This window comes from Martes martes (assembly GCF_963455335.1).
Source record: "Martes martes genome assembly, chromosome: 15".
NCBI classification, from domain to species: Eukaryota; Metazoa; Chordata; class Mammalia; order Carnivora; family Mustelidae; genus Martes; species Martes martes.
Window position 1 is genome coordinate 58,726,405 of NC_137903.1, and position 18,188 is coordinate 58,744,592.

An 18,188-nucleotide genomic window follows, 5' to 3' on the forward strand; every position below is an offset into this window, starting at 1 on the left:
CCTCGCTTCGCAGTTCTTTCAAAGCAGCATGGCTGACCTCCTGTGGATTGAAATACCTCCTCTCAAGGACTGCTTCCCACTTTCTGAAGAGCACGAGCGAAAGGAGTTTCCGTATCACCGTTCGTGTGGGGAAGAGTTGAGGTTCAGGGGAGGGAATGGCGAGGAGACTGTGTCCACTTACCAGAGAATATGTGTCTCCTGGTGACTCGCCCTCCTGTCCGTCACACAGTTGAGCTTACATGTGGTTCCACGAGCTCACAAGTGAGAAGCCCTCAGAGTAGAGCTTGGCACACTGCGAGCCCCATGAGTCACGACTCTTAGGGCAGAACCTTCGTTTCTGGACAAGCAAGCATTTGGAGCGTGCCCTTGCTCATGCTAGCAGTGTGAATGGCTTCCCTGTTCCCGCCCAGCCAAGCTGGCCCCAACCCTTGGAGGCCAGTTTACATCCTGTTTCCTTCATCCAGGAAACCTTCCTGGTCCAACCAACCGCCAGTTGCCTCTCTCTCCTCAAAGCTCTTGCATTATTCTCCCCGTGTAATTCACTCAGTGAACTGAGCGCGGCCATGCACTTAGGCCTCGTTTGGGCACAAAACGATGCCCTCTCCTGTCCTATTTTCTAACCATGGTATGAATGTTTGTCTTGTGTCTGGTGGACTGGTTGGGCCTTGAGAGGAAAGCTCATGGCTAGACATCCCCCAGCCCAGGAACAATCCCGAACATACAGCAGAAGTTCGGTAGACCAAGGATCTACCAAGACCAAGGATTGCGGGGGCAGAAGTACACATTTTATTGAATCTGATATGATAAATTCTTGTTGAATCACATGGAGGTTATATCAGGTCTGGAGCATAGCCCTGAGTTTTTCATTCCTTGCTCTACTTACAGCACCCTCTTCTATTCTGTTATGTGGGGAAGAGGTCAAGCTTTTATTGAGTGCCTCCTGCATGTAGGACATCATGGGAACACAGTTGGGGGGCTGGAATAAAACCTCCGTAGTGTAGTGAGATGATAAGTAAATACACAGGTCCTGTATGAAAGATGGGCCACGATGAACTCCAAGGGCTTGGTGGTTAAAAGGAGGGCATGGTGGCATCTCGGTGGGATCTCCATGGGGCATCGTGAACACTTCATTCGTCGACTGAATATGTACCGAGCGGCCATCTTGTGTTCCAGGGCTGTTCTAGGTGCTGGAACCTCATAGGCAAGGCTGGAGGGTAAGCTCAGCATGTGGTCTCTCCACGTGTCCCCCCGCCCCAGGGAGAAACGCAGAGATCCACCCTTGTCTCCCTTCTCAGTGTTGATTAGTGAGACTTTCCAGGTCTGTGATTTCTTTCTGACACAAAGGACACCATCCCGTCCTGACTACCTAGCTGACCCTCTCGGTAGCTCCCCAACACCCCCAGCCAGGGTCTGCTTCCAACCCTTTCATGGTCTCCTGACAGAACACTGACCACAAAGGTGAGAGCTGCTGACACGGTTTACCCTTCGGTTTCTTCCAGGATTTTCTTCCCCGGAAGCCATCCCGTCCGAGGGGTGCAGGTAATGAAAGTCGGCAAACTACAGTTGCACCAAGGCATGTTCCCCCAGGCGATGAAGAACCTCAGACTGGTGAGTGTGCCGGGACCGCGTGTCCCGCGGGGCATACCGAGTCTGCCTGTCACTAGGCCGCGTCCCTGTGACTTGTAGTGACTCTGTGCAGCGCATGTACACACACGCTTGCACGCACACGCATGCCCATCACTGTTCAACATAACGAACAGCTCTGAGAAAATCTGATTTGTGATGTTTGTGGATTTCTGTAGTCTAAATGAGTGCACCGCGGCTGATCTCAAACTACCCATGGAAAATCGACCAGCTCCTAAAATTCATGACAATATAACAGTCAGGGCTTAATAATGGGCACAAACTGGCCTTCGAGACACCACTATACCTGTGCCCTACACCAGGTGAGCAGGTCACCCTTCTCCATGCCGCCTCCATGCCGCCCCCACCCACCCCCCCACAGACCACAGTCCCTAATCCCCGCCTCTCAGCCCAGCCTCCTGACCACCTGCCCAGAGCCTGCCTTTGCAGCCTATACCCCCTTCTAGCCTTCCCTCCCTCTCCCCATGGCCAGCATACACTGAGCTGCACCCTGCTGCCCAGGACACCTTGAGCTTGATCACACTTAGGTCTTTACCAAGACATTTCCTCTACCTTAAATGCTCTTCCCACCCACCCCCGGGGCCTGGCAGGTTTTCTCCCTGTACTCCTGCCAGTGTGCCGACGCTGCCCGCAGAGCACTGGTCACACACAACAGGCCCAGCTCAGAGCGGCTGCAGGCTTGGTTCCAAACCACTGCCATGAAGCTAGTGTCACAGTTAAGAGAGTCTAGTGAAGTTTTCAGCTTCCCAGTGTATATGGAAATTATGTTTATATGATATGTCTCATCTATGAAGCGTGTCGCAGAATTATGTTGAAAGAAAAATATATACATAATTTTAAAATACTTTATTGCTTAAGAATGCTAACTGTTGTCTGAGCTTTCAGGGAGTCATAATATTTTTGTTGCTGGTGGCTGCTGACTGGTCGGGGTGGTGGGCGCTGAAGGTTGGGGTGGCTGTGGCAATTTCTTAAAATCAGACCACAGTGAAGTTTGGCTCATCAGTGGACGCTTCCTTTCATGAGGGATTTCTCTGTAGCATGCGATGCTGCTTGACAGCATTGGACCCGTGGAAAAAATTCTCCCAGAGCTGGAGTCAGTCCTCTCAAACCCTGCTGCTGTCTTATCAACTTAGTTTATGGGATATTCCAAACCTTTGTTGTCGTTTCAACGATCTTCACAGCATCTTCAGCAGAAGTACATTCCGTCTAAGAAACCACTTTCCTTGCGCCTCCATGAGAAGCAACTTCATCCGTTCAGGTTCCGTCATGAGGTGGCAGCCCGTCAGTCCCCTCCTCGGGCTCCGCTCCTGATTCTAGTTCTCCTGCTCTTTCCTCCCCGTCTGCAGTGACTTCCTCCCCTGAAGTCTTGAACCCCTCAGAGTCATCCCTGAGGGTCGCGGTCAACTTCCTCCAAACCCCGTGAATGTCGATATTTTGATGACTTCCCATGACTCACAGATATTCATAATGGCATCTAGAGTGGATGAAATAGAAAGGTGAATCCTTTCCAGAAGGTTTTTGATTTACTTTGCCCAGATCCATCAGAGGAATCACGCTCTGTGACAGCTGTAGCCAAATGAAATGTAGTTCTTCGATATAAAACTTGAAAGTACAAATTACTTCATGATCCATGGGCTTAAATGGATATTCTGTTAGTGGTCATGAAAACAACCCTAATCTCATTGATCGGCTCCATCAGAGCTCTTGGGTGCCCAGGTCATTATCAGTGGGCAGAAACCTTTTGAAAGGAATCTTTTTTTCCCCTAAGTAGTAGGTTAGAGCTTAAAGTCACCAGCTGCCCTAGTGCCTGAGAGTCAGCCTGTCCCTTGAAGGTTTCACTCCAGGCATTGACTTCTGTTCTGTAGCTGTGGACGTTCTAGATGACCTCTTCTTCCAGTATAAGGCTATTTTGTCTGTATTGAAAACCTGATGCTCAGTGCAGCCATCTTCATTTATTATCTTGGTTGGATCTTATGGATAACTTAACTCCGTAAGTTAGGTTAGGCTTTGGCTTGAGGCAATGTCGTGGCTGTTTGATCTTCCATCCAGACCGCTGAAGCGTCCTCCATGTCAGCGGTAAGGCTGTTTCACTTTCTTACCATTTGTGTGTTCGCAGGAATAACACTTGTAACCTCCTGCAAGAACTTTCCCTTTGCGTTCACAGCTTGCCTCACCGTTCGGCGCCTCTGCATCCGTCCCCTCAGCCTCAGTTTAGACACGCCTTCTTCACTCGCCTTAACAATTTCTGGCTTTCCATCTAATCTTCCTTTCACTTGAACACACAGCGGCTGTTAGAAGGGTATCAATTGGCCTGATTTCAGTATCGTGTCTCAGGGAACGGGGAGGCCCGAGGAGGGGTGGTGGTGAGTGGCCAGTTGGTGGAGCGGTCAGAACACACACAATGTTTATTATGTACATAATATTTATTATATGTGTCTTATATGGGCATGGTCCATAGTGCCCCCAAACAATTACTGGGGTAACATCAAAGATCACAGATCGGGATGCCTGGGTGGCTCAGTCGGTTAAGCCTCTGCCTTTGGCTCAGGTCAGGATCCCAGGGTCCTGGAATCGAGCCCCACATCAGGCTCCCTGCTCAGCGGGGAGTCTGCTTCTCCCTCTCCCGGTCCCCCACTTGCGTTCCTTCTCTCACTGTATCTCTCTCTGTCAAATAAATAAATAAATAAAATCTTCTTTTAAAAATCACAGATCACCGTAACAAATATAATAATGATGAAATAGTTGAACCATCACGAGAATCACCAAAATGTGACACAGACACAAAGTGCACCAATGCTGTTGGAAAAATGGTGCCCGTAGACTTGCTTGACACGGGGTTGCCATGAGCCTTCAATTTTTTTTTTTTTTTAAAGCACGGTATCTGGGAAGCACAGTAAAGCAATAAGACGAGGTATCCCATAGTAGGACGCCCAGGAGACGGGGACGTCTTTGCCGTTATCTTGGTGACCGGTTCAGTGCTGTACAAAGACCAGAAAGGAGGAGGTGTTCCTTGTGGGAGGAAGCCAGGGAGGAGGGAGAACGGTACATACGATGGTAGCGGTGAGTGCCAAGAAACTAAATGGGAGAACTAGGTCTGTGTTGGAATATAAGAAAGAGAGATGTTTATTTTCACCTCACTCTTCATGAGCCTCCATGCCCCTGGGCTCTCTGCTGCCCCCGCCTTCCCACCCCCGCCGAGCTCCCTCCCACCCAAACCGTGGCTTCCAGATGGAGAGCTGATGTCCTCACCGGGTCCAGGTGTTGGCGGGTCTCAGGGAGACCTGCTGTGTGTGGTTTCACGCGGAGCACCTGATACTTGAACAGGACCCCCTGGGCCACAGGGCCCTTGTCTGCAGAAGAGCTACAGTGGAGAGATCCCAGCCGGCCCTCAGGTTGCTCGGGGACGCCCCGGGGCTGGCTGGTCCCATGAGAGGGGCAGGTACCCACTTGCGGAGGAGAAAAATCACAAATGCCTCAAAGATCCTTAAAAATGAAATTCCCTACTGCTGGTTTTTTGCCTCTTTTTTTTTTTTTTTTTTTAAATGATAGCCGTGTTCCCTTTCCTGATCTTTTGTTGATGTAAGGCCATGGTCACCAGGAAGAACACTGAGATTCCCGAAGGCACACGGCTTGTCCTGTTCTTCTTACCTTGTCCGACGGCTCTTCCCAGATGGGGAGGAACGCCTCGCCTCCTCTCACAGTCTCCCAGAAAACGTCTGTTTACTGTCCCGGCTAATAGCTGGCCTCTGGTCGAATCCGTGAGGCAGAAGACACTTCCTGGGAGGGTCAGCCGTGAGAAAGTTTTAACAAAAGTAACATGGGGGAAATGTCTCAAGTACATGGTATATTTGACCCAGGGTCACCTGCAAGTTGTTTTATTAGTGCTCAAATTAATCCTTTCTATTTCTGTGAGACTCGAAAACATTAATACTGCTCATATGTAGGGGTGCCCAGGGGGCTCAGTCCGTTAAGTGTCCCGACTTTTGGTTTCGGCTCAGGTCGTGATCTCAGGGTCGTGAGATCGCAGCCTGCGTCAGCTCAGAGCGGAGTCTGCGCCAGATTCTCTCTCCCTCTCCTTCTGCCCTTCTCCCCTCTTTCTCTAAAACAAATAATCTTTTAAAAAATTACTGCTCCTTACTTCTCTGGACCCCGCAACAGATGAGGTCACTGGGGCAGATGGTTTTGTTCCTGTTTGAAAAATGGAAGAGCTGGAGCATGGAGACATTCTAGAGTCTGTCCAAAGTCATCCTTTGGGTGAGGCAGGGCCAGGACTAGTTTGTCCCATTTAATTCAAATTAATTCAATTTAATGTGTGGATTAAATTCTTCCTTTGTCCTTCCGGTGCAGTGGGGGAGGCAGACATGCGAACAAGACATTAAATCGCGGCTGGAATCCCAGGCTCTGTGCCCTCCCTGCACACTGGCCCGGTTAGGCAGATAGGACTCGCTGGTAAGACTCAGCGTGCAGAAATCCCTGCGCGTCTGCCGAGTCCCTGAGGTCAGCTGAGTGGAGAGTTAGGTCGCCTCATTTGTGTGAGGCTTTATTATCGCCTCTGTGTGCACACAACTCTTGGAAGAAGCATCAGCTGCAACGGCGGGAAGGCGGACAGATACCAAGAAGAGGATTTACGGGATCGCGTGGGCTGGGGGGACGCTGAAGCCGTCCCCGCCTGCCTCACGGTCCTCTTTCTGCCCCTCTGCCCCCCTCGGGCCCATCCCACACTGCCTTCTTCACATTCTTCCAGCGATGTTACCTCGCCTCCAGAAGCTTCCTTTGTTAACTCTTTTAGCACCTCCTCCTCCCGGTACTGAAGGGAGGGCCCAGCACGGACCCTGACCGCTGCCAATGGAAGATTCTCGGAGCAGCATCTGCAAGGCTGCCCCAGGGCCCGGGGTTAAAGCGTGGCCGGACCCCACACTTCCTGTTTGGCTCTGGAAGTCGCTGAGGCTCTTGCCAGGTTTTGATTATCCACCGAACTGCCCGGCCATGTTGCCCGGTGGGGAGAGCCCTCAGGTTTAGAGTGACAAAGGTCACGTGAGAGTCCCATGACTCTGAATCCCTCTGAATAGAATTTTCTTCCTTTTAAAATGAAGATAATCCCTACCCGGTAGAGTGGTTTGGAGAAGCAAATGAGGTAGCGTGTGAGGGGGTTTTGCCAAGGCCCAAGTATTCTGAGACTAAAGGATTTCTCTTGTTCTAGGAATCATCATTCTGATCATTCTACCACTCTCTGGTCCCTTCCACACTTGGGTTTATAGTTGGGGTGATGCGGCGTGTCCCCTTGTTAAACAGTTATGTTCTGTAAGGGCTCCCCAGCATTTCACATGGGCATGTTCTCTATCTCCTGGCGCCACCTAACAGATACACGTGCCCCAAACACAGCGAAATCTACTAAGCATGTGCTTGAATGAATAGTTTTTAATGAATGGAGATCTTTAAAAGCCCTTCCCTGGTCCTGTCCCTTCAGCTAATACATAAATGTAATATGTCTATGGCTGGTGGACAGATCCTGGCTAGACCTTAGCTGACCATGACTAGCAGAGGGAGGCTCCGATCGCACTTGTTCCAGTGTGTGGCGAGGGTTTTCCCGTCCAACAGGCAGTCCTGAGACACCAGCTAGGTGTGCTGTAATTCCGTTCAGTTCTGATACCGTCTGCTCAGAGATAGCATCAGATGCCGCAGGTTAAGGGCTAATAATAATAATAGTAATAATGGCACTGTCTGGGGGAATGGCACAGAGCTCCCACCCTCTCTCAGAGCGCACCAGTCCTCCCACATCTCCACGTGTTCACCAACCTGGAAGCTCTTGAAACCCCAAACCTTTAAGGTTTTCATAGAGGCTCCATTACCCAGGTATGATTGATTAAGTCATTGGCCGTTGGGGGTTGATTCGGCCTCCAGCTCCTCTTTGTTCCTCAGAGGTCAATCACGTGGTTGGTTTTCCTGGTAACCAGCCCCAATCCGCCAGGTGTTTTCTGAGAAAGTCACCTTATTAACATAACAAGAGACACTTTTATTGCTTGCTGTACTTAGGAACTTCCAAGGGTTCTAGAAGCTCTGTGTCAGAAACTAGGATGAAGACCAAAGATACATACATCTGTCTTGTTACAAATTACGATGTCACACAGAGGGCCAGGCAGGGCATGACCGCTGCTTTGCAAGCCCACAGGACCTGGGAGCCTAGGAGCAGGCTAGTTTCATTCTGCAGAAAGCCTCTCTTCCTGAGTTTTCTTAGGGCTCAGGTACCCCGAGAGGGAAGAGGGAAGATCTGTTCTCTGCCTTTTGAAACGCATGTTTTCTTAGATATTCTTTCTTAGAGACTCTGGAAATAATAGGATGAAAGAACTTGCAAAGGGTTTCAAAGGCTGATTTTGGAGCAGAAACGAGAAAGGCTTCAGAAGCAGAAATTGGTTGCAGATCCCATTAGGCCAGCCTCCTCCGGGAAAGGGATCCACTTAGCCCAGCCCTGACTTGGTTTAGGCTTTCATCGCCTCTGGGCTCTGCTGAAATGCTTCTGACTGCTGCCACAAGGCCAGTCCTGGGGTCCCTGTGCAGCGTTTCTCTCCTCCTTTCTCCTGGCTCTAATCTGTTTTCATTCCTTTCCATCTATTTCTTGGAAGAATTTTGTTAGCCACTAACTTGACTTCTTGGAGGTCGTGGGCGACTCTCTTGGTCTGGACTGTCTCATCAGTGAACCTGTTTGTTTCCTGGGAGCTCTGGCTGCTGACTCCCTCACCCTGGGCTGAGCTGGCTAAGCTGAAGCAGCTTGGAAAACACCAGACTTCTTCCCCTTTGGGAATCATTTTTTATTTAGATGTAAATTGTTTACACTACACTGTCATGTTCCTTTCCCTTTTCATTTCATTTTGTTGAAGCATTTTACATTTTGAGAATCTTTTTTAGCTTTTGCTGGGCCTGAGCAGGGGGCGCAGGCCACAAGTCCTGGACATTCTCTCATTCTCACAGAGCTTTTAGCTACTCAGACACATCCAGGGAAAGCTCAAAGCACAACCATACGGGTCTCTGTCTACTCCAGCTTACCCCCTAAATTTAAGGCCCCCTAAATGGCTGATTTAAAACATCCGGTTCTGTGGTTCCCATTCCTTTGTCTGTTACAGTGATTCTTAACCTCTTTGATCACATGCTTATTTTTGAATCTGATAAGAGCCACCGACTCACTAGAGAAAAATGTACATACACACAACACTGGGTGGGGACGGGGACTTCAGGGACTGCCTAAATCCCTTCCTTGGACTGTGTAAGTCCCCCTCGCCTCTGGATTAAAAAGCTGTCTTCTAAATGTGTAATATCACACCTTAGCATGGGGGCAGATGGAATGGAGAGAGGGAAGACAGAATACAGCAAGGCATGTTGTACCATAATCATCAGCCATGTCCTGTAAGAGTTATTTGAATGTCCCAGACTCTGATACATATGAATGCCCCCTACGAATCTCCAAATAGAGAATATTAGTTTCAAGTATGTTTCTGAACCAAAAAAGAAGTTAAGTAACAGAATGGTCAATAAAATGAAAGCATAGTGATTACGTCCTATTAAAGGAAACACACAGAAATTTACCTGCCGGAAAGTATAAGCCCAGTACGAGCAAGAAGCCACGTGGGGAATCTGGACTTTTATCTCCACCCGGCATAAAAGGTGTTTTCTCCCCATTATTACCTCTTCCTTCTCCTACTGGAGTACTGTCAGAGAAAGCCAGCTAAAACAGGAGGTTTAAATAAAATTCAGAATCTCAACCAAATATCCAGAATGTCCAGATTTCAATTGCAAATCACTTGTCTTACCAAGAACCAGGAAGATCTCAATCTTAATGGGCGGGGGGCATGAGGGAAGAGAATCCATAGATCCTGACAGAGGTTGTAAAGCAGCCATTCTGACAATGCTTCAGTGAGCAATTATGAACACCCTCCAAACAAATGAAAAAAGTAGAAAGTCTCAGCAATAAGATAAAAAATATAAAGAAGATGTAGGATGCTGGGGTGGCTCAGTCAGTTGAGTGTCTGCCTTCAGCTTGGGTCATGATCCTGGGGTCCTGGGATCGAGTCCTGTGTCAGGCTCTGCTCAGCGGCGAGTCTGCTTCTCCCTCTTCTCTCTCTCTCTCATCTCTCTCGCAAATAATTTTTTTTTTTAAATCTTTTAAAAAAAGAAAATATAAAGAAGATGCAAATAGAAATTTAAGAACTGGTCAATACAGTTACCAAAATAAACAGACTGGTGATTTACAACAGTATGGAGAGGTCCGAGGAATGAGTTAGTGAACTTGAAGATAGAACAATAGAAACAGGTCCTCAATCTTGAAAAACAGAGGAAATGACTGAACAAAAGGTAAAATGGAACAGAATTCCAGGGGCCCATGGGACCAGTAACAAAGATGCAACATTGGGAGCCCCAGAAGGAAGAAAAAAGAAGGCAAGGGGAAAGAGTACGTGAAGAGGTAATGGTGGGAGCATTCAAATTGGAAAGAAACAAAATTATCTCTGTTCACAGAGAACATGATACTGTATGGAGAAACCTCTAAATATTCCACAAAAACAACCCATTAAAACTAAGGAATTCGACAAAGTAGCAGGATATAAAATCAATATGCAAAAGTCAGTTGTGTGTTTATATGACAATCCAAAAAGGAAATTAAGGAAACATTTCCATTTATAATAGCATTTAACAGAATGAAATACTTGGGAATTAACGATGGAGGTGAAAGAATTATACACTGAAAACTATAAAACATTGCTGAAAAAATTGAAGACATAAGTAAATAGAATAACATTCCATGTTTTTGATTGGAAGACTGAACATTGTTAGATGCCAGTATTACTCAAGGCCATTCACAGAATGAGTGCAACCTCTATCAAAATCCCAATGATTTTTTTTCTAGGAATAGAAAACTCTATCCTAAAATTCATGTGAAACTTCGGGGACCCCCAGGAGACAGAACAGCCTTGAAAAAGTAGAAAAAAATTGGAAGGCTCACACTTCCTGATTTCAAAATTTTCAAAATTTCAGACTTTGAATTTTTCAAAATTCAAAGCTTACAGTAATCAGAAGAATGTGGTACCAGCAAAATGATGGCCATGTAGACCAATGGAAAAGAAGAGTGAGCCCAGAAATAAATTGTCACATGTATGTTCAAGTGATTTTTGACCAGGGTACCAAGACCAGTTAATGGGAAAAGGACAGTCTCTTCAACAAATGATGTTGGGAAAACTGGATATCCAGTGCAGAAGAATGAAGTTGGATCCTTGCTAATACTGTTTTTAAAAAGTAATTCAAGATGGAGTGAATACCTAAATATAAAAAATGGAAACTATAAGACTCTTAGAAGAAAACATGGAGGAAAAATTTCATGACATTGGATTTAGCAATTTCTTGTATATGACACCCAAGGCACAGGCAACAAAAGACAAAATAAACAAACTGGAGTGCTTCGGAACTTAAAACTTTTATGTATCAAAGGGCACAATCAACAGCAAAAAGGCAACCCACAGAATAAGACATTTGTGCAAATCATGTGTCTAATAAGGGATTAATATCCAAGAAAACAGCCCAATTAAAAAGTGGGCAAAGGGGGTGCCTGGGTGGCTCAGTCACCTGAGTGTCCGACTCTTGACTTCGGCTCAGGTTGTGATCTCAGGGTCATGAGACTGACCATGCTCGGTGTGGGATCTCCTTGGGATTCTCTCTCCTTCTCCCTCTGCCCCTCCCCGTGCTCACTCTAAATAGATAAATAAGTTAATCTTTAAAAAGTGGGCAAGGACTCAATGAGACATTTCTTCAAAGGAGATAGACAAATGGCCAAAAAAACAGATGAAAAGATGCTTCTCCAAAAAAGAAAAAATTTATGGTAGCTCTCAAAAAAAAAAAAAATCATAAAACCCTCCACCCAATAATAGCAGAATACATGCTGTTTTCAAGTGCCTACAGATCATATACGACCACATGCTGGGCCATAAATAAGTCTCAGGGAGGATAAAAGGATTCCAGTCGCCCAGAGTAAATTCTCTGACCACGTAGAATTAAATTAGAAATCAATAACACGGTATTTGGAACAAAACCAAATCCACACCACTGTCTTCTTTCCAGGACTTGGTTTGCCCCTCAAATTAATCCAGTGCAGTCTCTTTCTTATTTAATTAAGGAAACTGAGGCACAGGGAGGTGACATGACTTCTTCAGGGTCTCTCAGGTGCTTGATACATACTCATTGGATTGATTAGTTAAATCTGGCAACACAAAGCAGTCCTTTTACTACCAGTGGAAGGCTCAGTCCTGAGCTCACCACCTCTGTAACCCTTCCGGAGGTTCCCTTGGGCTGTGTTGATCCTTTTCTCCCCTGGACACCCAGTGCCTCACAGCTCCCTTGATCACAGACTGCCCCGCTCTAATTCTTTCTCCTTGTGCCAGAGCTCTTCCCCGGGGAGGGCCAAGTCTTACTCATTAGAGCTGCTTAGACAATATTTAGTGAATGAATGGATCCACGTTTTCACTAAGTCTTGCCTCCTGGTGGAGTGGGGATGAGGTGGGCAGACGGGTCCTTCCTTTGGATCCTAGTTTTTGAAGGTGTAGATCAGAGAAAATCCAGCAGGGGCGCTGCTGAGCTGAGGCGGGTCATCAAAGGCGCTGGAATTTTCTGCTGCCCATTGGAAAGAGCTCTTGTTCTGGAACTACTGGATGTGTTGCAGGTCTGGCTTCTTACATTTCCTACTTCGGATGCCTTAGACCAATTCCCCTCCCCTTCCCCCGCTCAGCTTTCAACCTGAGACGTGCAGAGTAAGAAAACTTGCCTTTTTTTCCCTCTTGCAGTGTGATTCCAGAGGTGCTTATCAGGCATCCATTTCTTTTCCCCCTGATTTTATATCCATATTTAAATCATGCTTGGGGAAGTCATTTATTGGATTCCCTCAGGCTCATGGTAGAGAGTATATGAGATCCTTGATAAGCTTAATATATTTGTATTAAAAATTAATAAGCAAGCTATTGTTTGCAGCGTTAACTCATAATTTGATTTAATGTATTTAATATAAGACCACAATTTTAAAATTACTCAAAAAGATGTGATAAGACTGCCATCAGTTCTGGGACCCTGTCTTTATCCCGGAATGAACCACACCCATCACGCGGCAGACAGGGAGTGCTGCCGGCTCTCAGTTGACATTTCGAGGCAGTACCCGTGTAGCCGTCCCCTCAGAGGCTTCAGATGAGTCCTCGGCGGAAGATGATGTGGAGGCTCTTTTTAAATGCTACTATTAAAAAAAAAATAAAGTATAATGGAAGAGATAAGCTTTTCCTAGTGTGAGCCGGCTTCAAGTTTCTGTTTCCCTAATCTGTTTTACATACTGCTGCAGGAAATGAAACCCAAATTGTCCTTTCTGGTGTGTGCATGTGGGGGGGGGGGCGGTGGAAGGGACTGAGCGAGGGGAGCCACAGAGCTACAGGAAACCATCGCTCTGGTTGGTCAGGGGTTTACTGTAACTTTATTTTGGAGGGAAAAGCCCTCTTCTTCTTCCCATTGGGCTGAAGTCTTGCGGCCCCCCATGGAGAGCCATGCCTACAGCCACGGGGCGCTCTCACCCTGCATCACTGAGAACCAGTACCCCAGCTCACCTGTCCACCTGCTTGATGCTCAAGACAAGGACCACACGTGCTCCATCAGCAGGGCTGAGTTCCATTCCCCTCCTGTCTTCCCACCCCCCAGAGTGACACGTCACTCACACACATACGGAAGATGGTCGCTGCCAGGCTTTGCACGGTACCCAATCCTACTTCTTTCTTTGGTTTCTCTCCCGTTCTCTTCTGCTCCATCCATCACTTATAAAATGATCAAGTCTGCTTGTTAATTGTATCTATATTTAGTTTCACCTTCTAGATGAATGATGTCGGTGTTTTTTCAGTTTCTTCAAGTCGGTCCTCTCCCCCAGCTCTACCCTCTGGGTCCTCTCTGCTTCTTGCCACACCCGTGGATAAAATCTTCTAATCTTAGTGTCTCGGATCTTGTACGTAACGCTCAGGGGTTGCCCCCTGCCCCCGCCTCGGCTTCCAAGGCTGCATTCACCACCAAATAAAAAGAACACAGAACACCATCAACGCATCTTGACTAGGAGGACCCTGCGATCCCTCTGGGTGTCTCAGAAGCCACGTCTAGGTTTAGGGGAGCCCTGGGTTGAGTCCCGAAGAGTCCACGTCTACCTGCACCCACCTCCCAGACCGCACTGTGAGGGCTCTGAACCCCATAGTCCTTGTGGCCCCTCTGTAAGGAAGCAGGTGTGGAGGGGTGGGAGTGAGGCATGGGGACAGCTGTGCACTTCCCCTTCCTGCCTGTGGCTCTGTAATTCCAGAAGCCTCCTGCAGAGGCTCAGGCTCTTATCTTGCTGTAGGACAAGCAGGAAGATTCTGGATCTGCCATAATTTACTTCAGCTCTTGAGGAGGAGACCTGATTTCTAAAGTAGAAGAAAGTGAAACTTCTAACTGGAAAAAAAGGCTGGAAGGAAGGAAGATTGGAGACTACTATGTTTAAACACATGCAAAACAACCTCACCTCGACAGAGCGCTAGGAAGATGACATTTGTCATTCAACGTCTGAGTCAAATGTACAGAACATCCTTGAGGGAAGGGACCTGGAGAAATATGACCAGGAGGGCACAAGAAACTGGTGTGGGGGGAGTCCTGGGCAACAGGGCCAGCCCACAATCCAGCAGGGGGTCTCCGAGAGGGACAGGACAGAGGTGAGCTCTCCCAGGTCAGGCCTGACCTGTTTCCGGACTTCCAGTATGTGGGGCCCGGTGGAGGGTTATTTTCCTTTATGCAAAGACGTTTGCAGGCTGAGCTTCCAGCCCATTCATCTTCCTCTGCCAGATCCCAGAGACATTGGGCCCTCTGCTGAGTAGAAGGGAAGAGAACATCCAAGAGAGCTTTCAAGTAGGAGGCTTTCCCGCGAAGGACTCAAAGCAGCTCTCTGATCTCCGGCCATCTGCTTTCAAACAGCTTTGTGCCTCAGACCGTCAGGTGTCTAGACCCTCTGAGCACCCAGAGTCGCGCCCCAGGTGGGAGGCGGGAGGGGATGAAACAGGGCCCATTTGTTCCCAGAACGGATCCAACATTTGTTTTTGATCTCCTGTCCGGAGGGATCTCATGGAGCAGGGCTGCCTGCAAGGTGGCGGACCACGCCCCCCCCCCTCCCCCGCTGCCCCAGATGTGCTTGCCGACACCGCACAGCCATGGGACCGACCCACTCGAGTTCATCAGAACCTTCAGGGTTTGCCAGCTGGGATGTCCCCGGGGTTGGGCCTGCCTGTCTGCGGATCACATCTGGGCTCCATGCACGCTGCTCTCTGCTAGGCGAAGAGCAGAGCCTGAGCTGGCCAAGCTTCCACTCCCTTTCTCTCCTCTCTCTCTCAGCGGCTACAGCCAGACCCTCTGCCTGCCTGTTTGCCTTCCTTCCAGCCTACAGAGGACTTTTGAAAGAGGCAGGAGAAAGGCAAGGAAAGCAGTCCTGGGTCTGACCACTTAGCTGCCCTGAGTTTCCTCCCCGCAGAATGCAGGGCTCTGAGGATGTGACCATGCGGCTTCCCAGCTCTGCAGTCTCTGGCTGCAAAGCTCTTCCTACCCAGGAGTCCCTAGAAATTGAGCTTAAGCAAATAGTCCACAAAGGCAAAATATATTGTAAGTTGGAAGAGCTACAGTATGTCATTTTTTGTTGTTGTTGTTAAAAATCGGAAGTGATCTACATTTCTGAGAGTAACTTACTGAATGAATGAGGGTCTGTAAACATGATGGGATTAATTGTACACGACCATTAAAGTGGTAATTATGCTGGCTGTAAATTAACATTGAATAATAGAAAGTGGCTCTTGTTTGTTGAGAGCTACGGTGTCAGTCCTTCTCAGCCCCAAGAGCATGTTTTGTGAATTGCACGGGTGAGGCCTGGGCATTGGGGTCTCTTTTGAGGCTCCCTGGTTGATAGCACTGCACAGCCAGGGCCAAGAGCCTGCGTGCCAGCAGTTTCTCTGGGTGGCCATGTCTTCGCACGTCCAAGTTGAGAGCCGGGCTCCTGCTCCCTTCCTGCTAGCCCCCTAGTGGGCAGTGCGGGTGATACTGTTTGTTTCTAATTTACTGACTGCAAAAATACCGTCACCCTGTAACAAGCCATCCCAAAACTTAGCAGAGTAGAACAACCGCTGCTTTATGAGGCCCACAGATCCTTTGGGGCAGGAATTCCAACATCGCCATAGGAATCGCTTGCCTCTTTCCCGCAATATCTTGGGTTTCAGCTGGAAAGACTGGAATCTGGCTCCCTTCCTGCTAGCGGCTGGAGTCATTCCAAACGCCTTGTTTTTGTGTGTGTGTGGTTTTTTTTTTTTTTTAATTTTTTTTTTATTTTTAAGTCATCTCTGCACCCAGCATGGTGCTCACACTCACGACCCTGAGACCAAGGATCGCGTGCTCTTCTGACTGAGCTGGCCAGGGGCCCCTGGATGGTTCTTTATGCATATGTGTGGTGTGTAGGCCAGGATGACAGGGAAGATGAACTCCATGAGGACTGTCCACCAGAGCCGCCAGAGCCCTGCGACTGGCCTCTCTGCGGTCCGAGGCTTCTCAGCACGGAAACTCACGGCTCCGGGAGCAAACATGAACGTGAACAAGGCCTTTTTAGCCTCGTCTTGGAAGTCAATAGCATTCCTTATACTGTCCTCTCGTTATTGAAGTGGTCGCAGGCCCACCCAGATTTCAGAAATGTTAAGGAGGCAGGACTGAGAAGACTTCGTGACGGACAACGGAACGTGGCGAGCGAAGGAAGCAGTTGTCCAAATGCTCGTGCTTAATGTCCTGGGACATGAGAAGAATACACAGAAATACACAGCTCACCATCCCAGCGCAGAAAGATGAGCGCTAAATGCTTCACACAAAAATGAGATCTTGAAGTGGTGGCAATGTGGTGTTTCATCTTTGATATTAATCATTTTTAGTAGTTCTTCTCAAACCTAAGTCCCCACCGAACCTCTTCACCGACAGCCCCTGAAGATCCTTGTTGGAAACCACACCCCAGCGGGACTCAGGTCTTGAACGCGCTCTCCAAACACCCCGTGAAAAATTCACCCTGTCCCTTACTGTGTGGTTTGGGGAACCACAGCGCTGCTCTCGCTATGGACTGTGGGGTTCACCCCGCCAGGATCACGGGACCAAGATGAGAGGGCAAGAGGCCCGTCAAGATGTTGCCGGGTGGACTGGGGAGCCCCCCACTGCCCGGAACCGGAGGCCTCCACCCAGCCCATCCCCAGGGTGTTGCCAAAAGCTCTTGGTCTCATTGCAAGAAAGAATTCAAGGGCAGACCCAGCGGTTGAGCAATGCAAGTAGGTAAGTTTATGAAAGCGAGTGTAGCCTCCCCAGACGCGAGCGCGGGCTCGAGCTCCCGGGAGAGTTGCTTGCCCTGGGGTGTGGGTCTCTATCTTACTGACAGTTCGTACCTCGAGGAGGGGATTTCTTGGGAGCAGCCTTTCTTGACTTTCCTCCCTTACTCAGTCAGGGTTTCCAGCCTTCTTTGTCTCGGGCCTGTCTGGTTTGAGCTAGCTTCTTGTGGCTCCATTTTGGACTGTTGCCAAGAGGGGTCTCCAACCACCACCCCTCCCCCATAGCTGCCCCTGACTCCCCCTTGGCAGGCCTCCAGACATCCTATTAAAACCTAACTCACTGCCTCCTCTAACATAATCTATCTTCTTTCTTTCCCCTTCAGGCTTTTGATATTATGAGAGTGACCCACGGCAGAGAGCACAGCCTGATTGAAGATTTGATCCTGCTTTTAGAAGAATGTGACGCCAACATAAGAGCATCCTAAGGGCTCGGGCAGAGGGAAGGGCGGCTTCTACCCTTACCGGATGCCTCACAGAGCTCACACACCCGACACACACGCGACGCTGCCGTGTGAGCCTCCCTCCTGGCAGTGCAGTTCTCTGTTCATGTGGGTAAACAAAGGCAGACATACATTGTGCAAATCACAAGAAGCGTTAGCTGTAGAGAAGCACAATTACAATAAATATAAAAAATGTGGTTGAAAATGCCATCTGGTAACCGTTTGCTTCCTCACTAGTGACTTCAGTGTTGAGGAGCTCAACGTTCTCCAGGGGAAGGGTAGAGAGTTCTATTAAAAGCATGGTAGTACAAGTTGTAACTTTCTCTTTGGATATCTGTGGGGATCATTGGATTAAAAATCAGTGTTTTCTCAAGCAAAAGCTTATTGTCTGTTTTGTCAAGAAAGCAGAGTTTCGGATGTTTTCTTTACTTAATGTAGTAAGTGACATGCATATCCCTTATTTACTCCCAAATACATCTCTACTACAAAAAGTGGTGTCCCAAATCCTAGAAAGAAGTCATTTTAGGTGTTACTAGAAAAGTACTGACGTCTTAATGGAAAAGGAAAAAAAAAAAAATGTCTCGTGGCTCTTTGTGTAACTCTTCTGTGCATTTTGTACCGTTTCGTACATGTCATGCTTTTTCTTTTCTTGGAGTCTTTTCCATAATTCCTTATATCTGCGGCT

General features: G+C 48.1%; 1 protein-coding gene across 3 annotated transcripts in view; it reads left to right on the forward strand.

Annotated features, from left to right (window-relative positions):
* Positions 1 to 17,878, forward strand: part of SMYD3 (SET and MYND domain containing 3) — a 710,646-nt gene extending 692,768 nt beyond the window's left edge. For all 3 annotated transcript variants that reach the window (XM_080825025.1, XM_080825026.1, XM_080825027.1), the window contains 2 exons: positions 1,500 to 1,608; positions 17,387 to 17,878. In XM_080825025.1, coding sequence (XP_080681151.1) covers positions 1,500 to 1,608; positions 17,387 to 17,488 — 211 coding nt within the window. In that variant the 3' untranslated portion in view covers positions 17,489 to 17,878. The remainder of the gene's footprint in view (positions 1 to 1,499; positions 1,609 to 17,386) is intronic.
* The last annotated feature ends 310 nt before the right edge of the window (positions 17,879 to 18,188 follow it).